Source organism: Tetrao urogallus, assembly GCF_951394365.1.
Source record: "Tetrao urogallus genome assembly, chromosome: 22".
NCBI lineage: Eukaryota > Metazoa > Chordata > Aves > Galliformes > Phasianidae > Tetrao > Tetrao urogallus.
In genome coordinates this window covers 5,018,522-5,042,170 of record NC_136835.1, presented here as the reverse complement: position 1 = coordinate 5,042,170, position 23,649 = coordinate 5,018,522, and the positions used below count along the sequence as shown (strand labels likewise).

The 23,649-nt window shown below is 41.0% G+C and overlaps 1 protein-coding gene across 3 annotated transcripts; it reads right to left on the bottom strand.

Annotated features, from left to right (window-relative positions):
* Positions 1 to 9,690: 9,690 nt before the first annotated feature.
* Positions 9,691 to 23,291, bottom strand: ZBTB44 (zinc finger and BTB domain containing 44; the record flags this gene model as incomplete). 3 transcript variants are annotated; one of them, XM_079545829.1, is made up of 5 exons in its annotated part: positions 9,691 to 9,973; positions 11,147 to 11,447; positions 13,751 to 13,914; positions 18,982 to 19,081; positions 22,274 to 23,291. In XM_079545829.1, 5 exons carry the CDS (start codon positions 23,289 to 23,291, stop codon positions 9,691 to 9,693), a joined length of 1,866 nt encoding a protein of 621 aa, XP_079401955.1. The 3 variants fall into 3 exon arrangements, with proteins under 3 accessions (XP_079401955.1, XP_079401956.1, XP_079401957.1); XM_079545830.1 differs by having other exon boundaries at positions 18,997 to 19,081; XM_079545831.1 differs by having other exon boundaries at positions 13,751 to 13,860; positions 18,997 to 19,081.
* Between the last annotated feature and the right edge of the window lie 358 nt (positions 23,292 to 23,649).

Genomic DNA, 23,649 nt, shown 5'->3' with positions numbered 1-23,649 from the left:
CCAAATGGGTTTTCAGCCCAAGGAAGCATCCCTCCCTGAGATACCAGATGCTGACCATGCAACGTGCAGCAGCCATGTTGCCTTCAGTTCCACTTAAAGACATCTGAATGCCTGCCAGATGGTGAGAGCAGGAAATAAAGCGCATGCATACGTGTCTACGTGGGCCTTCACCGCAGACAGCGTGAACCAGTGACACTGCAATCACAGTGCTCAACAAAACAACGTGCTGAACAGCTCTCTCGGAAGGAATTTAAAATAGGAACGCAAAATTAAAATATTGAATTACCTCACTGTCAGATTTAAAATTAAAAAAAGCTGCAGGTCTTAAGACAGTAAACAAAATTCTGCCTGTACCACAAGCAGGATTTTTAAGAGCAGTTCACTGCCTGTTTTTTCAAAGAGATTTTTCATCCTGGGCTTGCCCTCACTTTTGAAAAGGAGGCAGAGCTGCTTTCCTTAAAACAACAAGTTAACCCAAAGCCATTTCTTCTTGTTTGGCTCTTTCTCTGTATTAATTTCAACTCAATCAACGAGGCAGTTGCGTAACTGTTGTTTATAATTGCTGTCACGTCAGCCCTGAAACTGATCACTGTAACACTGAAGTTACATAAAAGGTTTTAAGATTCTTATTACTTTTCGCATTTAAATTGTGGGAAGACAAAATTCGACCTTGGAGAGATGTTTTGGTTTCCCAAACTGATATTTTAGTGTCTTTCTTCCAGCTCTATGGAATGCAAGGGTCTGCTTACCCCAAAGCTCCGTACACCCCGTTAATGCACAGGACAGAAAATACAGAGCAGCAACTCCGTCCCAGCACAGAAGTTCACAATATGGGTAAGATGTTAAGGAGCAATTTAAACCTATTCCTGGAAAGGCCCACTATTGGAATACTTCAGTGGACTGGGACTGTAATTTACCCTGCTGAAGCTGAAGTCTGAAGGCAGTGGGCTGTTGGCCTTCAGCAATGCATTGCAAACCCCGAGTAATCACTTCTGCTCGTGTCAAAATTTACACATGTACAAATGATCCTGGACTTGAGTCATCTGCTCCACCAGCCTGCGGTCTCATCGCTCCTCTCTCGACGTTTCTGTTTGCTCCTCTTTCACTCAGAGGTGTTCTTACCTGGGAGACTTCTCCACCCTCTGCAAAGATCTCAGATGATCCATTTTACCACCAGTATTCTGGTATTGTCTTTCTAGAAAGATGAGTGCCCAGGGGCATCCTCACATCTGCCTTGGGTCCAAGACTGTTTGAAAGTCGTACTGCACTACAGTCCAACAAATAATTAAGGACTATGATTTGTTTTGGTGTAAATGAATACTGCCCATATTTATTCAATGCTACTTCGTGCTTAACAGCGATCTATAATTGACATTGGCTTTTCTTAGAAACGGTCTGGAAAATGTTAGGGTCTACGTGAAGTAAAAACTAAAGCAAAAGCTATGCTGAAGAACCATCAACATTCTCCCACTCCAAAGAAAATATCTCAAGACCACAAAATATGTCTGCTTCCTTACGATGAATATCTTGTCCATAAGTCCTGTCTCTCTGCGGAGGAGGTTTAGGGATGAGTGCAGGATCACATGAAGCCATGTCTCTGCTGTTGACTGCAAACGCGAGGGAAGTTTGTCAGGGCTAAGAGAAGAGCAAAGGGAGGCTCTTGCTGGAGTCTGAAGCTAGTGACCTGTCTCATCCAACTGAAAATTAACCAAGAAAAGCATCGTAATAGCAGCCACTTCTGGAGGGAAGCCGCAAGGAAAGAGTTTGTCAACCAATGTTTTCGAATGCTCGTTGTTCAAAATTCTTTCTGAATGAGCACATGTTGTGTGCGCGTGCGTTTGTGTACAGGGGAACAGGCAGTACTTCGAGAGAAAAAACTGCTATCCTCGAAGTTATGGAAGGATTACGAAACACAGAGTGAAGCATCTAGATTTATGCAAGTACGTGAGAGAAAGGGAACGCAGTTTAGACCTACACAGGAGGTGTGTTCTCAGAGATAGGCCCATATAAATCCAGTCAGAAATGTGAAAAGCAGCTGGGTTCAAAACAGGAGGGAACCATGAAAGTCATGGCTGTTATCAGTAAGTGCACATCTACTGTACGAGGTCCACATTTCTGAAAAAAGTGTTTAGATCCAAAAGTCAGAATGACTGAAATCTACTTCTCAGAAGAGCTCTGAGCTGTAATGAGGCTCTAATGTACACACTTAGCCCTGCTCTGCTTGCTCATGGTCTCACAGCAATCTGTGCTCTGAGAATGGTGATGACAGACTTATGTTCAGTACTCTGGAGATGCTGCACGCACAGGCAGCTTGTGAAAAATGCTTTATATATGATCCAAGCCAGGTTCCTCTTAGCAGCTTCATTTTCACCAGGATATCACATATGTAGGAATGGTGCAGTAAGCCCTGGAGAGCTCTTCCCTGCTATACTACATTCTCAGTAGCTATGAATTCAATCTCATCTCAGCCGCTCTCCTCTGTGCAAAAGAAATGGTACTTCATTACTGTCAGGAATAAAATGCTTAAATGCTGTAAGTAAGCCACAGAAAAACTTTGATAGTGTACATTTGCTTTGTTAAGGATCTCTAAATGATGTTTCATACCAAACCTAAACATATGGCTGTGCTTTGCAAAAATCCACTTCAGTCACAAGGCTGAAGCTTGATATCCATCAAAGGCAAGCATTCTCACAGTCTCGCCTTAGCTTTATGGCTATATATTCATATACAGTCATACAGGCTTTAGATTTGTAATGGTCTGCTAAACATCACTGCATATTCCTAACTGTAGTCTGACAGTCTTCAAAGCGACTGGATTCTTTCTTTTGAGGGAGACCAATGGAGTCAAAGCCTTTACATTTCAACCCGTAATTCTCTCCAAAGCTTTCCCCAGATACCTGAATACCCCAGATACGTTCCCTCTTCCAATTATGCTTTTGATAAAATACTTCTGTCCCTATGCAAGGTCCTCAGGAACACAAGAACTTGGAATTTACTCTCAACCTCCTCTACCCAAGGTTCACTGTGACTGCTTATGCTGTGCAGTGGAATGCTTTTCTTTTTTTTCCCCCCCCCTTCCCACATCAGATGCTGACTCCTAGTGTATTAATCATGTCAATCTGCTTGTTATTCATACAGGTTACTGAGCAGAGTTATAATCATTTCAGCCAAGTAATTAAAATGTCCATTTTCCTACCTGTGCCCTACCTATGAGCTGATCCAGCTAGCATCCCTACTCGGTCAGACAGGCGGATCTGGACGAGGCAAATTAATTTAATTGCAAGGGTTGCCAGAGATGGCAGAGGTGTATTTTATGTCCCACGACTCTAGGCTGTTTCAGGACTGCTTTGCAGCTCCTGGCTGTGATCACGATGACTGCCTACTGTCCTTTCTAAACATCTTCTGCTTTGACTAATTGGGTTAGGCTCATTCTCGGCTGGCTTTCCATCAATAAAACCCCATTCAGAAGACAGCCCCACTGCTTTTGCAGAATACAGCCTAAAAGAGAACATTAACAAAAGGAAATGTAATATACAGTGGAAAATCAAACAACAACACGTACTTTACTCTTAATACTCTTCACTTATGTAACTTCTTCAATCATATCTTAATGTTTGCTTTATTTCAAACTACCTTCCCTCTAAGGACAGCTTGAACAATATTGAGTTCTTCCTCATATTCAACTGTTTGGAGATGAATTATAAACAAAAGTTATAAGAGAACGTAACTGAAGTAACAGATCTGCACCTTTTAACCAAAGTCTTTTGCATTTTAAGACAAATGTTGATGTAGTTAAAGAATGACACAAAACAAAGATATACTCCATAAAACATTAATATTTTAATGAAAAATCTTAGCTTCATGTTTCTATCCAAAGACACTCAAAACTAGTTTTTTCTCCCCCCTTAATTTTGACCTATAATGGGACCAGTTTGGATAATTTTTTTTGCATTTTAGAACATTTTTTTTTTAAAGATTAAACAACCAGGCTAGCAAAAAGGTATCCAATACATACTTTTCTTATATCAAACAAGCTAGTATTTCAATACAATGTAACTATACAGAATATATACATTACACATATGATCACAAAGCAAACACTACAGGCTCAGAACAGATTTGAAAAAACATGATATTCACATTGATTACAATAACTCTAAAAATGATTGCAACGTTGAAACGGCACTTAGTTTACAAAAAAAGTCACAAAAATATATATAGCCACCAAGAACTATGGTTCCTGAAAAATACTAATAGCCAGATAGTAGTATATAAAATGTGAAGTGTATTTAAACATCGTATACATTAAAAAACAAAACCAAAACCAAAAACCAAGTCTGTTAAGTCAATAAACATGCCAAGTAATCTAGCTGTGGCCAGCATCAACAAGAGAAGCTGTACTGTGGATGAGATGACGACTGGATATACGGCTGGTGACTGGAGACTGGCACAGTTAAGGGGGTTTCACTGTTACTAAAATGCACAAAGAAGCCCAACAATAATTTAATTCACATTTTTCCTCCAGCTTTACTCTTTCCCTCTTCAGGGTTTCACCACAGAGCAGCACCTAGAGTGAAGGCACTGCAGGTACAGGGCAAAGAAGCCGTCCAAGAAGTTTGTGTAGCCAGGGCTATAAGTCAGAATATCAAAAGCATGCACCAGCTAAACGAATGGTTAAACAAAATCACTCCTCTGGGGACATCAGCAACCCTCAGGAAGACTGTAGGTACAGTTGCCACACAGGCTGGCAGCACCAGAAAGCGATTCGACTTTGTTTTAGTGCAGCCAGATTTGTAGTTGAGACCTGTGGGACACTGAATTACTGTGATAGCACATATCGAGTTAACAAAAACCCAGAGCAGTTAAGTACTGTTGCATTAAAAGAAATTCACATTTGTTTTTCATGGTACATTTCCTCAAATACTTTGAATCGAGTCCACCTACGAGGGACCTCCGATGTGGCTGAGGCACAGTCTGGCCTTGAACACTTTCATCTGCCATCGAGATGCTATGGAATTTATTATGTCCATCACTGGAGAGGAGAACCCTCCAAAGATGGGTTTCACCTTGTACGCAAAACTCGAACTTAATCCGTCTGAATGAAAATTAGCTATTTTCCATTTTCTGATGGTGTGGAAGTTGCAATGGATCCAGGAGCAACAGGTGCTCCCACATCTGCATTTTCTCCATCCCTGCAGGGTGCACAAAGCTCCCGTTCTATTTGCATATAAAATGCTTCCTGGAGTGTCTCAGAGAGAGACTGGCAATAGTCTCAGTGCTCTTCCATCCTGGGGCTGGAGGGGAAAGCCAGCAACCAAGAAGCGACTGAAGCCCTCATATAAAAACTTTAAACCATAGCTTAAAAACAATAAAATTTTATCCTGTAAAGGATATATAGGGATCATAGTCTTACAAAATATATCTTACTGCATTGGCAGCTAGTACTTTTTAAAAAAGTTTAAATTCACACCTTTTAGACTCAAATACATGTGAACCCAGAACCATTTTCAATAACCTAGTCTACTAATCTCTCAGTATGAGAGACGTGACTACACTATCTGTGAGCCTGACAGCTGAACTCCAACAGCAGCGAGACAAACCAAGAAGAACACATATCACACGTGGTGCAAGAAAAGTGACAAGCAGTTCTGATGGGGAGCTTAATTTGCTGAACGTGAAGGCAATCCCATGGATCTCCAGGGGACTTGTGCTATGCGTCTGCATCAAAAAACAAAACAAACCCTTACAACTTGGCCAAATCTCCCCCACAGCTAAAATAGCATTCATTTTTCTTCCACTCTTTGCAGGGAAACAGAGAGCTGCTGAATTTTATCCCCTCTCCCGAAACACCACATTGAGGCAGAGGAAAAAAAATCCCACTGCTTTCTTGTTTTTCTCATTAGACATACTGCTCATATGCACAATATGCAAGGGAGAAAGACCCCATACAGACCCCAAGAGTCTGGGACCCGAGCATGCGGCAGAATCTTGCTAGTTCTGCGGTAGTGAAGGCACTCAACTTGCAAATAAATGGGTGAGGAGAGGATTTTCCACTGGGTGAAAAGAATGGTGCTGCATAGGAGAAGGACATGCAGAAGTAACACGTTTGCATCACTTTGTGAGTGAATCTGGAGGTTACTCATCATGGCAGAAACTACTGCAATGGGTAGCATGCATCCATCTGAAGATCTCAAGACGATGAAGGGATTGGAGCATCTCACAGAGCATGCTGAGAGAGAGCTGGGACTGGTTTGCCCAAAGAACAGGAAGCTCAGGAGGATCTTACCCACGTGTACAGCTGCTGGATAAAAGGGTGTGAAGATGGAGCCAGACTTTTCTCAGTGGGCACAAGCTGAAATACTAGAAATTCCATTTAAACATGAGAAAAATTCTACTAAGGTGAGGGTGGTCAAACACCAGAACAGACTGCCCAGAGGAGACACAGGGTTTCTTCTTTGGAGATATTCAAAACCTCACCTACCCTGCTTCGAGCATGGGGTTTTGGACCACATGATTTCTAGGGGTCCCTTTCAGTCTCAACTATTCTGTGATGCTGGTCAAGTAGAAAGATAAATGCAAACCAAGGAACTTGAGGGTGGGGGGGGGAAGGATAAAAACGCAGCCCGGGGTTTAAAACACTCAGATAACGTATGGAAGGGAGCTTTCTGATTAACCCCAGGTGTAGCATCAGACAAGTTTCTTCTAGTTTAGATATCTATCTCGCTCAATTTGGAATCCAAGTTTTAGCAACAGAACTTGTTTTAAGATGTTCTGTATTTTTACATCTGTCCCGTGAAGAACATCAGTATTCCAAAGAACCGAACATTTCCAACAAGTTAGGGAGGAAAAATAAAAAGGATATTTGTATTTAATTTATGCTCTACGGAGAAAAGAGACAGTAACAAGAAACGCAAATGGGAAAACTAACAAAAAATGCCTAATCCTAAACCAAACAAACCCTCTAAGAACTCTACTGCCCCTGCAGTGGAATCAGACTGAAAAGTGAGAAAAACAAACCAAACCAAAACAGATGTTACACAGATATTACAGGGATGAAAAGATAACGTGTAACACTGTGCAATGAAAAATGAAACCCACGGCTTGCCTTGTCCCAAAGTGTTAACTCATTTCTTCTCAAGGAAGAACAGATTAGAACTACAAAGGTAGCGGGGTGCTTTTTAAACTCTTTTTCACTTCTCTTTGGCATTCAGAAAGCAGTCTGCCTTCTGACACAAAGTTATGACTTCTAAAAATCCAATATCCGGATACGTCTGTTCTGTGTTTGCACATCTCCTCACCAACAGACACATTAACAAAAGATCCAGTGGGTGAAAATTGTCAGATTCTAACAGAAGTTTATGTCCACCTGCACCTGACCACTGAATGTTACACCTGTACAGTCTGGAACTGTTTCTGTGTGAGTACTATTTTATTGTGTGAATCACAAAGGAATCTCACGGACCTGGAAAGATGAGTAACACTTATTACACAAAAGAAAATCCTTTATTTGAGTTCAGTGTCATAGCCCTATAAGTCAGGATAAAACTCATCAAAAGGCATTTTCTTGTCTCACTGGCTTTTCAGTTATAGAAATCAGAAGTGGAAGAGAATTGGTCTTTAAATTCAGCCCACCAAAAAGACACCGGACCGATTGGTAGCACAGCATCACAAAAGACTATTTCTCCTTCAAGCCCTTTTAGGAAGACCTCACAAAGGTAGACAACAAGACTGAACTGTAGCAGAGAACTCCTTTGCAGCATATTTATAAAACACTCTATGGATCTGGTAGGGAAACTTGAGTAACATGGAAAGGATTTAAATTCCAACCGTTTTCACTTTATTTAACTAAAATGTGTATTTTGTACTTAACCCAGAGTGGAGAAAAACTGCTGAAGACAATGAAACTCTTTAAGTTCTTTCCAAAGGGCAATAGGCTATTATTCCTTACAAAAGCAGGCTATCAGTAGAAACAACCCAGACCTACAGAGTATCAGCTGCCTAAGCTAACTGAACACAAACTGATGGCGCAATATTATACGACTTTTGTGTCCTCTGTTTCTTCAGGAGCACCCTTTCCTATCAGCATTTCCTCCTCGTGTTTGCATAAAGCAAATCCAGACAGAAAACAATAACTTAAAATCAAGATTCAAAACGGAGGGAGTGTATCATGCCTTTGGAATACAAAGGCCAAGTAATACCTGCTCTCTCAGCTCGTCATCTGTAGGCGACAGGCATTTGGCATCAAACACCGAGTTAACTTCAGAAGCAATAAAAAAAAGAAATCAAAAACCTCCTAATGTGTTTCCTAATTCAGCTTTCAAAGCAGTACCATAACCCAAACAGCCTCAACAAAACAAGAATCGCTGCTCTGAAAATCCCATACCCTAAATTTGCAGCTTTTTCTAAATATGGAAAAAATGAAATTGCAAATCTTTCACAATTTATTGCTTACTTGAGCTGTGTATATAGCTGGAGTAATGGCCTTTAATAAACTGAATTGGCAAGGATTTAGAATGTTTTGAAATAGGAACAATTCATCACTGCTATATAGGCTTTTTGTAAACAACCCCTTGTTGGGTTAGAAAGTTGGCCTCTGAAGGGAATAAATTGCTTGTTTTGTCCAAAACAAGCCTAATAAAAATTTGAGAAACCATACATGCATATGTATAAACAAAAAATGTGCAGTAATGCAGAAGAGAGCCCATTTATTTTCCCCATCTGTAAATTCCCTTTAGTTAGGTTTTGGAGACTAGTAGAATACAGTATACATGACAGGAAGAAGTGACCAGAACTGCAAGCAACCCGGCCAAGATTTCAGACTTTCAGTTTGGGAAAACCTTCATTTTCACACACGGTTTCCCTTCTACAGAAAGATACAGTCATGAGACATCAGTCAGGCGTGCACGGCCTCACACCCCTCTGACCTCCTCGCTTCACTGCGCACCACCAGAGTTTTCCTGACCACAGTACTTCCATGCCCAACCTCAGACTGGCAAATCCAGAGCGGCCATTTGATTGAGATGTTTCTAAAAGGACTGAAATATAAGGAGAAGGAATACCTGGCGTGACACTGCTTGGTTTGTCAAAACCATTTATCTGAGATGAAAAGGGACAATGTGTTTTGTAAAAGTGTGTGTCTGTTAGTTTCAAAAATGCTTACGTTTCCAACAAAGGGGTCGCAGTAAGCGCTTTGAAAAACAGCAGGCACCGAGATAGGAAACGTCTTTTTTTTAATGCAGAAGATTAAAGCATCCACTCAAAACTAGTCAAAGCTGCTCAATAATGATTTCCAACACATCCTGTTGTTTGTCATTTTAAAAAGGTTCCCTCTGATTTCTTTCCCTTAACCAGAGGGTCTGCAGAAGCAAGAGAAACTTAATGAGCTGTTCTAACTGTGGAAGAAGAAATAGTTAAAGTGATCTGAATCAGTTGTTCTTCTTTAGAAGTGTATCACAGCTTCCATGACGTTTTGACAAGATCTTTTTGTGCATTCAGTCTTAAATATTTTCACAGAAGTGATCATTCAGTCATGAAAAATAATGTAACATCTGTTGCAGTTTCCTGTTTAAAGCGTAGCTTACAAAGTAAAAAGGGAAAATCTCCCCACTTTCGTTTAAAAAAATTAAATTAAAATGTACAGGACCAAACACAGGCACTTTCCAAAGAACAAAAATGAAACCAAACCATGAATTATTCAATAGTAATAGATGACAGCTCCGGTTTTGGAGGGTCACCTGCAGTTGCCTCAGCAGTGGCGTTAGTCTTTGGCTGCTCTGGCACATCTTCTTCCTTCTCTGCCAACCCACCCAGAGACCCCAAGGGGAAAGTGCTTTCACAATTCTGAGTTGACGAGACCTGTGAAATGACAGGCATTTGGACAGAAGAGTTGCTTTCAAAGCCATGCTCCCCTAGCTCATACTGCCCGAGGGTCTCTTCTTGTTCCTGGTTTAAGTAGTCCGGTACTAGGAAGTCACTAGAAGAGGGGCAAAGGACAGAAGAGAAACGTCACTTCTAGCACAAACACTGGAGGTATCAGTTTCTTTGTATCAGTTACATTATACAAGCTGCACAGAGAAGAGATACTTGCTTCACATTGTTCTCAGATCTTCACAGCAGCACACCTCACTAAGCACCCAGTTCTCATTTAAACACACAGAAAAAAAATAGTCAACAACATCTCTTTGTCACTGTTGTGCACCCATATTTCCCGCACAGAAAACTTCTGATTTAGACTGCATCACCTTGATGAGAAAGAAAGTTAACGATCGGAACATCACATGGCACTGAAAACCTCATTGACAAAAGGGAACGTTCAACCATTAAAAACAGAAACAAAAATTAGTTCAGCACTGGCAAAGATGCGGGCCTTTTCCACCCCTGAGATAAGATCCACCCAAGAAACAGCAGCACTCAGAGCGGACAGGCTGTAAAAGAAGCACGAGGTGAGGAAGCAAAGCTTCTGCTGGCAGTACAGGCAGGTTGCCAATTGCAACAGTGTTTTGTGACGGGCACACAAATCACACGAGCTTGAGCAAAGCCGAATTTCATTTCCTTCTCTGATCCACACCAGCTCACTCCTTCGTGGACAGCAGTTCTACAACTATTTAAAGATACCACATTCTGTTAGTCTGATCATTTAGCAATAGGTTAGCTAGAAAACTAAAACGGTATAAAGTCAATGCAATCTTTCCACAATATCCACCATATTAAAGCAAACACTTCAAATGAAGTCACAAGTCTATTCTCTGTGTAGGCAAACAGTCTGTGGACAACATTTTGAATATTAAATCACATACAGTACTCCACAGACAGTACAGAATGGCTTAACTCCATCAGCCTGCCCACAGATACAACTGAAAATATAAATTAAGTAGCCCAGAAGCAGTTTCTGCATATCACTGGGTTCTCCAGTGCCCTCCTATAAAGTTCATACACTGTAAAACAGATCAGATATAACAGACAGTGGTGCAAGAATGAATGTGACTCAAATTAGCTGGCAACCTGATGAGAGGCACAGCAGGCTGCCCTGCAAGCAGGAAAAGATGATTTAGGAAAAAAAGGAAATAGGGGGAAAAAAAAAGAGAGGGGGGAAAAAAGAAAAAAAAAGCAGCAAGTTTCCCTGTTAGGTTTTTGCTGTGCACCTCACCTGCTCTGGAAGTAGTTTGCTAGCTCTGATGCTTCATGGTTCAAGCTCCGCAGGTGAACGATTAAATTTCCAGAGTTGGTGAACATGGCGCCGCATGTTTTGCACTCGTAAATCCGAGGCTTGCGGATAATGTGCCGGGAAACCCGCATGTGGTGTTTATATTCCCCGAAGGAAGTGAAAGTGGCACTACATATCTGGCACCGGAAACAGCGTTTACCTTCGTGCTTCAGGCGATGCATCTTGAGCGAGTAAGCTCGGGTGAACTTTTTCCCACAGCGGTCACACTGAAATGGTTTAATGCCTGCAAAAAGAGAGCAGCAAACGTTCAGCTTTTGGCATGGCAAAATCCTTGCAGATTTCTCACAGTGAAAGCACAGCAGCAGCGCCCAGCCGCAGCAAGGCGCCGATTCAGGAAGAAGCGCTCCTGTTAACTTTAAAATGGCAAAACAATTAGCACAGAGCTGCCATTTTTCAGAACCAGCTGCTATTATTTCATAATTATGTAACCCATCTTTAACGCTTACATTTCTTCTTCCTCACAGCTTAAAATGAGCGTTAAGTTTCCATAGATTAGACTATGATTAAGGAGCTGAACCACAGCCAGGAAGGATCTGATGCAGCTGTCATCTCGAAACATCTTTCAATTCTTTTGATCTTGGGAGATTCTTGTGCCAGACTGGCTCCCAACAATGCAATTATCAGACTACCCCTAATTGCAATGTCTTTTTCTTGCCGCCTCTGGCCTCAGAGCAGTGTTCTGGCAGGGGGGACATTGTGTACAGGGTTCCCCCTGTAATGCAGCAGGAATGGTGATAAAAAAAGTAAAGCAGCAGCCTTTATATTGTGTGGGAACCCTTATATACAAGAATTTTCAGCAACCTTGCATGACAGACAACTCTTTAAGACGGTTTAAGTTCATGCTTTGCCTTTTTTCTTGCTTTAATTTAGTCGTTCTGTTACCCGTTCAGTTTTCATTTATTATAGGCACTAATAAAACCCCAAAACATATGAGCTCTGCAACATGCTGCAGTGCCTGAGAGTATGTAATCACACCCAAACAGAACTATTACAACATAAAAGACTGAATCACCAAAAAGTTAAATAAAGAGTCTGAACTCCAGAAAGTGTGGAAATCCAAACATGAGGCCAAGAATCTGGAATACGGAGCTCTATTCATAATAGGGCTGTCAAGGAATAAAGAAGATTTTTTCAAAGGGCTGAATGTGCATCAGCCCAGGCTGTTAATTCCACTGGTCTTTCACTCTGCTTTCGTTATGTTCAAAGTGAGAGCTGAACTTTTAATTGGGGCTTTTACACAGAGAAAGCTGTAGTTAAGGTTACACTGAAACTCCTCGTTAAGCATGTGAAAACAAGTTAATATTCTAGAATATCGTCTGGTGGAGCTTTTCATGCTTGCATACTCTTCACGGGCACCTATTTCCTCAGATAGTCTGAGCAAAATCTCTTCATCCACTTTGCTCATGTGAAAACACTTCTAACACTTCCACGGTGTGGGAACTTATTTTACACATTTTGCACAGTAATTACTCTACAAGAGTAATCTCTTCTCATATTCTCACCCGGGGGCAGGCAATCGACAGATCTGCCAGAGATGCTTTGCTGAAGCTTTCTTCCATCAGCTACAACTTCAGCAACCTCCTTTGGATAATTTTGCAACTGATACATCCGTACAGTTTGCTTTTTTAAATACCAGATATATTTTTACTGCTGGCCTGAACACATTATGGCCATTTTGCTTGAAGGCATTTGACAAAGAACTGCTGACAGTGAAGAATTTATGCCTCGACCTTTGCGGGTGCTCTGCCTAAAACTGGTACAGCATCTGAGTGCAGGTAAGAGTCAATCTCAAACTATTAGATGCTGAACTGTTAAGCTTAGTTAGTGCTCAGCTATAATAATTCCTTAATATTCCCTCCATTCACTAAGATGTCCATGTTCTTGCTGGGTACCACTGAAAAGTCTTGAAAAATACTGACAGCAAAGACATTAGGAGTTCATACTTTGGTGAGAATTGAAAATGGGTGCAACTACTTTGGGATCAAGAGTCAGAAGAGGCACTTGTACAAACCATTTCATGCCTGTATTATCTGTAGAAACTGAATTCATTATCAAACTAGTTCAATTACAATTTCTCCAAAAACTCAGATCCAAAACCACGACATTCTTCAATGCAAAGACACAAGATGACATATTTTCTAATGGCTGCAATTCTCCTCTGAAACACAGCAGACAATTACGGTCTCTAAGAAGAAGAATTTCAATCTACATCACTTCTTCAGTATAATAAAAAAAGCCAAATATACTGTGAGGTTTCATCTTAAATCTTTCCTGCGAGAAGAACTTATTCTGATGACTTCCAAGCACAGTTTTTTTCAGTCCACACAAATGCTGATTATCCATCAGTCAGATCTATGTATCAGAACAAGCACTTGGTGAGACCTCTCTACCCAATCTTTCTGAAATCAGTTCTCTTGCACCTGGCACGTGATTAAAAGGGAATTGTATTACTGCATTTGTGGCATTGTGAGCCAACGGCTGCACGTCTGTGAATTAGTAATTATTGGAAATAGCACCATTCCTTACCTGAGTGGATAAGCATGTGTTGTTTTAAGTTCTGAATGCGAGTGAACCGGACCCCGCAGGTTGGACACTGAAAAGGTCTATCTGGACCATTTGGGCTGGGTCTCTCTGTGCTGCTGGTAGAAGGAGCAATGTAGAGTTGGTAGGGATACTGAACGTTCTCCAAACTACAAAGAAAAAATTCACTGATTTACAAGCAAGCTAGAGAAAAAAATTAGAAGCCATGTCTGTGGAAATCTGAACCTTGAGCATATTAGAAGGAAAAAAAGACTGGCCCTCTGCATTCCTGTCGAGATCTATATTTACATGGCAAACCTCTTCCTCTCTACAGCTGTGTCTCACCTGCATCCTGAATTTTATATTCACTGAACAGACAGAATAGTTTGTGTTTTTTCCTTTACACAACAGGTCTCAACACTAGCTGAATGCAATTTTCAGGCGTGGGCATTTTATCATGCAGATTGATGATTTACAACCAGTCAGAAGTCCCTGAGGAAGAATTTAAAGAACTGAGTAAATGGGAAAGAAAAGGTTTATTTTGCAGTTTCAGTGACATTTACAAAGGAAATTAAAGCCAATTCATTTCCATTTCAATTCACGTTCCATGAACAAACATTAGCATCTACAATTACAGAGTCCTAAATTTAAAATATTAATCTAATTCATCAATATTTTTTCTTATCTGATTCAATCAGCTCTATCAGAATACCTCAAGCATTGTGCTAAAAAAACCAGCATGCAGACTATAATAACAGAACAATTTAACTTCCAAAGTAATTCATTTAAGACTAATTGCTCCTACGCAGCCTCTAGCTGCAAACTGTTTAAGTGTTATAATCCAAGTCCTCTGGCAATGCAATTGCTTCACCAAAGGGCACAAAGAAATAAAAACATCTCTGCGGGTATAAACAGAATAACAATGGGAATTTGTACTTACCTGGGATTTCCCTTTCCTGAGCACTCAAGTCTACCTTTTTTTGGGGGGGGGGGGGGGGTCAAAATAGACATTTCAGCTTGCTCACAGCCTGAGGGCAGATCAGATGTCACTGGCAGCAGGAATCTGCTCTGACCCTGAATCTCACCTGCAAGTCACAATTACCACGGGCAGAGCAACGCAATTTTACTAAACCCTAATGTCTTAAATGCAAGGTGAAAGAAGGACAACAATGTCTCCTGCTGAAGACAGTCAGAAGGTCTCCCCAACTGCACAAATCCTTTGGCTGGGACATCCACCTCAAGCCCACTTTGTTGGTTTCTAGGTAGGGTTGTATTTCTGGACTTCCAACAGGAATTCCAAAAGGAATTTCACAAATACACAAAAAAAACGCAGACCAGATTAGCACAGGAGGATAAGCACTGGGATAACATCTTTGAAATCAACACCTTCACTGTATTTACTTTGGAAGTAAATGCCAACAGAACTTCAAGAACCAAGTATCTGCATTCTGGGTGCAAATTATGGGTCTCAGCAGCAAAAGTTCCAGATGAAATATTTATCTGGTGAGAGGGCATCAAGCACTGCTTGAGAGTCCACTGCAGAAGTTTAGCATCTATAGTCTATAAAATCAACAATTTCTGGCCTCATATGGAACTGGAATAATATTTGCCCTAAGAAAAGTTAACATTGGGATTTATACAAAAATTTATAGAATTTTCTTCCTGCATGCTGATAATATTATCCCAACAGGTTTCTCTCACCCATAATAATGGAAAAGCTGGTACCAGGCAGCACAAACCAGGTGCAGCAGCACAGCTCTGGCCACAGCCTGACCACGTGTTCACTTAGTGCTGAGCAGGCACCACAAATGGGCCAAAGTGGACCCAAAATGAGTCCTGGGGAGTCATCCAAACAGGCTTAAGCTGCCTATCTACAGCAGACTTCTGCTACGAAAACCCACTGCCCATCCTATTATTAGAAGCCTGCTGAGAGCTGTACCAATGTTTGGAAACTGGACAAGCAGTTTTACTGCCCTTTACTTCTTTTTATACATAATTGGGTCCTACAGAGCTGTGGAAAAGATAGATGCTGGCAAACTTGCTGACCTTTGCTAAGGGGAAAACTTTCACAAAGGAAGTTACCAGCTCATATCCTGCATCTGACAGAACGAGGCCTGCCACTTAGGGGTCCAAAAAAGATGCCTCACATGCACCTGCAACAGATGAAGTTATATTCAAACATAGGTTCTGATTTGCCTAACTAAATTTCTGCCATAAACTCTGGCACTCCTGCTTCCCTTTGTGAGCAGATCATTAGACAAAGAACCGAGTTTACTCAGATGGTATTTGAGAAATATCACAACGTTTGGCTAAGGGATAAATCCCTTCAGAAAAGGTTTCCTTGCCCTCAGCTAACTGGAGAATTCACAGTTAAAATGTAAGTTAATATGTGGCAACAGAAGTTACAGCTGTGATGCACAGAACTGCTGAAGGGACTCTGGATAGGCTAGAAGTTCCTGGCCTTAGATGTACATACAGATATATACATGTTAGAGTGTTCAAATAAGAATTACACTGCGTTATTTGCAGCAATATTTAAAATGCCTTACAGAGAACTTCATTTTCTGGTCGCACATTTCTCAGGTCCTTCCTCCCTCATTTCCTGCACTGTGGGCTTGTCAAGAGGCAAAGTACACTGTGCTCCTCATGCTTTCTAGGGAGACACTCAAACCAGGGCAGAAATTGGGAACCACAGCTCTCCTTTTGTTTCCAGCTTTCTCAGGCCAGCTCATCTTCAAAGCCTGTAATGGTGCCAGGTTCTCTGCGATTAAAACTGAAAGGAGATGTGCTATGGGACAATCTCCCTGGAAGAAATTTGAAATAAAGATTTGGTTTTCTACATTAAAAATTCATAATGAGAAAGGCTGGTCAGAGCAGATAACAGGCTCTGCAGCCACCAGTGACTGGCACGTCCAAGGCCATTCTAAAATTGTAAGCAGGCTGCAATATCTATTGGTGACATAACTGTCCACCTTAGCACAACAAAGAAATCACATTTTAACACAGTCATAATGTTCCTTCCCTGCTTCTTTTTCCTCATATACACTCAATTTCTCATGACTCCATATTTGTCACAAATGAAGCACTTATTAGTTGAGATTTTTCTAACATCTGAGAGAATTTCTCTCACAGATGTATACAAAGATAGACACAAAATGCTACTTGCAAGTTTTTCCCCTTTTCACCCACAGATTACACATACCTTCAATGATGTAGAACTAAACACTGGCAAATGTAAATGCCAGAATGCTTGGTGAGCCTAAAAATGTCCTCTGCTTGTAAACAACAAGTGTTTTAGACAAATGGAGGCTCTCATTATATTGGATGTTAGAGATCCTGTCTTTGCAACCTCTTTTTAAATGCAGCCATGAACGTGATACAGAGACTAACAGTTAAACCAGCCAAAGCTGTGCTACAAAGCTGTCAGAAAAGTGTGTCAGAATCCAAAGGTGAAATACCAGAGAAAGGTAACAGGAATCAGTGTGAAATGGTGATTTTCATACTTAACAGATCCCTGCATGCCTGTTAAACTGACCACGCTTACATGTGACCTGCTCATCAAGAATGCCTTCATTTTGTTGAGATCCTATTAATGAGTGCCTCATTTAATGCACCCCAACCTGTGCATCCCAATTGCTGCACAGTGACTGACAGCTGCATTCACTGCTGATGTGCTCATCCTGTGCTTGAAACAAGAATTCAAAAGTGCAGTGCTTGAATGGCTGTCACTGCTTATCAGAACGCACTGCCCAGCCCAACAGGCATTATACACACAAGCATGTGGAAGAAAATGTCTTATGACTTGAAAGCATCATTTTACTCATTTAACTGGACAGGAAACCTTAGTTCTGAGTCTAACATTTTCATAAATTCCCAGAAAAACCACCAATTTTTCTTTTTTTTAATAGAAGCAATGTGTAACGTGTTTATTTTTATGATGGTTCTGATATTCTGAGATCAGTTTGTTTCAAACTTGGCCATAATCTCTGGTAAGCACTCTTTCCTCGTCTGCATGAAAGCGTTGACAGAAATTCTCATTGTTAAAAGGATTTTATATATTTTCATTTTTTCCACTCAGTTTGCATGGAAGTTCTATAATTCGATGGGAAATTTCTAAAATAAGTCATTGCTGAAAACACGTCACTCGATTTTATAATTTAAAATCAGCCTAAAAAAACTGAGATTAGCTCTAATGAAGGCAACGTGTTCCCCCAATTCAAACCCCAGGCGTTGGGTATTTATTTACAGTGAGGTTTTCTAGCAGATCCATACAATCTTCTGTCGTACACAGAATCATTTCCAGGCAGTTATTTTCCCTTCAGATTTAATCCTACAATGAGACAGTTTGAGATGGAAATGGCAGGGAAGATTTTAGAGCTATGAAAACGCAGCTCTTCATAGTTATCTCCATGGAGTTTCACTTGACACAGCTTCTGGAACAACTCCCAGAGGTTGGCACTTCTCAGATCAACTTGTCTAACAAAACACTATGCAAAAGCTAGCTTGTCAATATTTTAAAACTTTTGCTTAGACATGGAGCAGCCATCTATGCACCACACCTGACACACACGACAAAAGCAAAGAAATAATGAGCACAGCCTTGCAAGTCAACTGCAGGTGCACCGCTTGGCTCCAGCAAGGCCACCATACATCTTCCGCTCAACAGACCTGTCTGAGTTCTGCCTTCTAAGCCAGCCTGCCCTTACAAGGGATTCCCACAGTAAATTACCTATCTCCACACAGCAAAATGTTGCTGAATATATAAAGCATCTTGGTAAAGAGCTACAGTGAAAGTTTGGGGAAAAAACGACAAGGTTGCCCTGCCTGCTTTGTGTTTTATGACAACAGAAAGGTCTGAGGCAGCCACAACCAGCTATTCCATTTTGTTGTTTGTGTGGCCTTACGTCAGCTTCAGCACACATGCAACAACCATATCTGCCTCACAAGAAAGATCTCTGTATTATTATTTATTAATATAGAGCAGCGATTAAGAAACAGCAAAAACATGAATATCTGTCTTCACCAGTGTAGCCTGGAAATAGACAGGAAATGAAAAGCAACAAGTAAACAAACTCTGACTTTCATCACCTACATTCTTCTAAAGCATCCGATCCTTCAGGCACTGATTGTACTTTGATCAACGCAGAGAAGCGTACGTACAGACAGCTGAACATTCTGGGATTAGGGCTGGGTAGGTTAATTACAACACAGCACTTGCTGCAGAACAGTTTGCACACTGCATTGCTACATACCGATCATCGTCATCCGCATGAGCGTTGGCGCCAGAGGTGCTCTGCAGTGTGGGTAATCCCTCCGTCACCCCCTCATCCATTGAGCCTAGGCAAAGAAAAAAGGGCGACTTAATGCAAATATGTGTTCAAAAAGGGCTGAGGGGGGAGGTAAATACACATACAGCTTGCTTCGCCAAATCTCTGAGAGTGAGTGCTTCCTGGGTGGTGAGATACTAAAATTATCTTGGGAAAATCACTTAGAAAACTGAGAAGCAACGTGTTCCAACTTCAACTTCTCCTCCGCACAGATTATCTAGTAAATGGACAACTCAATAAAGGGCAAATATTTGGCACACCTAGAAAACGAAAAGAATCTATGTTAAATGCAGCCAGAGTTTATAAAACACATCCAGTACTAACAGAGCGAAGTAGAAATGTTGCTTTCACCCATAGGGTAGATTTCAACTGCTCTCAAGAGTTCATGAGCAGTGGAGCTCAGTCCTGTTACTTTACAAGGCTTTTGCAACCCAAACCTTCTTGGGGCTACTGAAAGGAGGATGGGAGGAAACGTGCATCTCCAGCAGTTTCAAAATAACACTTGTACAATCAATTTCTTTTAATTTTCCTATGAGCTGACAAACAATATTTGGGAAATTCAGCAGCATGCAATCTATGCAGTTACAACAGTTAATTCCATTTTGATTTATCCTTCTTTCCCATGCTATGCTTAACTAAGTCAACTGAAGAATAATCCCAGTTCCTCATAGGTTTAATTTTATGCCTTCACCTCTCCAATGGAAACTGTGCTAATGAGTTATGAAAGTATCTTCTCAGGCATAGCTATTACTGTTGCTATAATGACTTATTTATCAAGGCCCCGCTTCACATCTTCTGTATTATAAAGTGCCTCCAAATACAACAAATTGCAAATGAGTAATTCTTGAAATTGCCCAAAGAGCAAAGAAGAGCTTTCTGCAATATCAGAAAGGCAAGAATACTTTCACAAATGCATTATAAAGCACTGAGATAAATATATGCAATTATACAAAGAGAATTCGTTGAGAAAGGAGAAAGCTGTACTTTACCATATCTTGCTGCCTCCATTTACTGTTCTTTATATTAGTGCATGAAGAAATACATCTTCAGGAGGTAAAAAGTGCTTTCTGAGCTACAAAGCACGCCTTATCATATATCTGATACATGCAAACTGTGACAGCGCTGCTTCTCTTGTAGGCAAATGTGAATAAAAACTGTTCTCAGGACAGTTAATAATATTATGCAAAGGCTGCTAAATATTAATCCAACCATTCAAAGACAAAGTAGAGACTTGTACATTGAAGATTTAGGGCTGGTTAGCATCCCATATCTCTACGTAGCCCTTTAAAGAAGAGCATGCTGTACTAATAACCCCAATAGCAGACATTTTAACCTTAAACATCATCATCACTAAGGCCTGAGATCCTCCACTCCATACTGTACAAACTGAGGTCAGCTACATGTACAGTGGCACAAACCCTAGGATAGGAAACAGAAAATGCAAGATTTCCATGAAACAATTGTGGCTTCAAATCAGACACCTTTTAAGATGGATATGTAAAGCTGTGTGTCAACTGAAATCATTTCAGAGATGAGAAAAATAGCTGAAGCAATTCTCAGCAAGAGCAAGGTACAGCAAGGTGCCTGGCTGTGTTTCACAGGATTTTTTGTAGTCAAGAAATTCTACCTTGTTTATTCTTTCAAGCTCCTGGATAAGATATTTCTAGTTAGTAAAATCCCCTCCTTTCACTCGATACACTATTTTTAACTTCACCTAATCATCATTTGTGCTTGTTCTATTTTGTCTGTCACAGTACAATTATGTTGATGCAATAATTTGCATCTCTGATCACTTGGGCCTGGTGAGGTCTATTCTGTGCTCCTCCTCCAGTGAGTGAACAGCTGAGTCAAACAAAATGTGTTTGTGAACGAAGATCACTTTTCCTGGAAACTATCCATTGAGCAAACTTTCTTTTAGATTTTAATCTATGCGTTATTTTGCCAGGCTACATACAAAGAATTAGCAATTCTAAGCTTAAATCTGCTCCTCAGAAAAGGTTAACAGCACTCACTGCAGTTAATAAAACACTCTGATTTGGAAAAAGCATTACTGACCTCAAACGTCAACACAAGAGCTACATAAACTGACGAGCAGAATCAAGATGAAGCCCTGAAGGATGGCACAAAGGGAGGATATTTTCATTTCTTTTTAGTCAGTATTACCTGAGCTACTTTAACAACACAGACAAGCCTAGAATGCTCAGCTCCACTTCCTGCAGAGAACGCACCGCAGCGCTGCGCTGCCCAAAGAAAAGAATTTATGCAGGCTACATTTATTTACTTTATTCTAGTTTATTTTAATTAACTGACATAGCCTTTCATGTAAACATTACTTGGATGAGGCAGACCAGCACATTCTGCACCCTTATGGTTTTCTAATAAAATAGGCTTTATTAAACATCAGTAAACAAACTCTACCAAACACAGGTCAAGCCACTTAACTGAAGGCAAAATAGCTGGCTTGGGCAGAATTTTGGCAATTAAACTGGTTATATTGCAAAATGCTTGCCTTCTGACCTACTAATAGCCATTCAATGCATGCTGTGCAAAGAGAAAAAAAAGATTATTACAGTAACTCAAGACTAGCTTCAAATTGTCCTTCATGGAAAAAGGTTTCTCACAGCAAATGGCTGTATTTGAAGAAGCAATTTGAGAACAGAATCCCAGAGAAATGGAAATATACTCAATATTATGACTGTGGTTTTGCCTTCGTCTGGGACATTGAGATGACAGTGTTTCACCACTTATTTTGCAAATCTTCTTACAAAGGCTCTCTGTCATGACTACACAAGATTTCAAGTCTGGTGCAAAGAACCATTCTGTCCCTCTGTGGCTATAAGCCATAAGCCTTTCAAACTTGGTGATACAATTTAACTGAGCTCATGCCTTGCGATACCACTGCAAACAAGATTTCTGTTTCTGCAGTCAAGCAACCAGAGGTAAAATGGGGTTATCAGTCTCTTCTGAATAATCAAGAGGTCTACCACCAGGCTTACCTCAGCTGTGTTTCACAATTATTTCCAGAGCTGTAAGTCCCATATTCCCACCATGGTTTATATGTAACATTAAATAGATAAAAAATACAGTAAAACTTGAACTTTAGCAGACTTCCCCCCATAACCTCACGATTATCACTATTATACGTGCACTATCTACCTGCACGTATATCTAACCCCAGCAATGGTTACATATATCCTCATACCTATAGAGGATGACTGTGGGCTGATCAGGAGATCCTCCTGAACTTGCTCGCTTCCTGGGACTGTCTGCTGGTCGCTCAGGGAGCTCTGGGATGCGCTTACAGGCTGTGACACTTCCTCATGAACTTCCTCATCACTTAACCTTTCCACTTTGACACGCACGTCTTCTTCGATCACGAGGGGCGAATTGGCTTTTGTGCTCTCACACGTCACGTAATCTGCAATTCTCCTGTTTGACTCCGAGGGCCCAGGCATGTCCAAAGTCCTAGAGTTCTCCACCTGCTTCACTTTCTCAGACTGAAGCCTTCGATCAATTCCAAAAGGAAAAGTCCACGGAAAAGCTAAGGAGGAATCTACGGGCTGATTTCTGGACTCTGGGTAAGAAGCCGAAGGATTCAGCACTTGGGGGGAACTTGTTTGTGTGTTGCACTTGACAGGGCTCTCAGGAGACATAACTATGTAGCTTTTGCGCTTTCTTCGCGACTCTCTGCAAACAGGAATGGCTCTTTCCACCACACTGCATTCAGACGAAACTGGAGAAAGGCTGCCATCTCGAGAAGTAAAATTGCAGTTTGCATTACTCTCCTGTCCTGCATCGAGCACTTTCTCTTGCTGGCTGTTGGGCGTATTCCATAAAATGCTCGACTTCATGAACTCTGAGCATGTGCTAGCAACACTGAACATTTGCATATAGCTGGCTGCTGCCAGCACATCAATGATGTTTTCTGTGTTAATGGACAACGTTGCTGTGTAAGCGTACTCCAGAAGAGGAATAAAACCAGTCACTGTCACGTGGTGCAGGTCCAGGACACTCTTGCTCTCGTCTTCTGCTTGGCCAACGAGTTTGGAACGGAAGAAGTCACTGCAGGCTGCCAACACCACCTTGTGAGCCCTGAAGATTTTGTCCTGGACACGAATGGTGATGTCACAGAAATGTCCATCGTTGCGAAGCATGTTTAGCTTTCCAAGCATCTCCTGACTGTGAGCAGGGGAATTATGAGTGAATGTTTTAACACCCATTTTTACACCTTTCTGCCAGCGTTCTTTCCACATATGAGAGATCACGGGTAGCCTAAAACAAAGAGAAGAACTGTCACTTTCATTTCTGGAAGCAGAAGTTCATAAGACTGCATGCAGAAAATTCACCAGCATACTCTAGGGTCGTGGTTTCTTTTAAGATCCAGACTGTATACTGGATTAACTCCACAGAAATGCAATTACTTACTTGCAATTTTCAAAAACGCAGACACAATTATTTGCAGTCTATCACTAATATCATCTTCCACGTTTCTGCTACTGTCCAGTCAAAACAAACTCTGAGCACAGCTGAGAGAAACAGCAGTACCCAGCACCAAAAAGAAAGCATCTTGGAAACCAT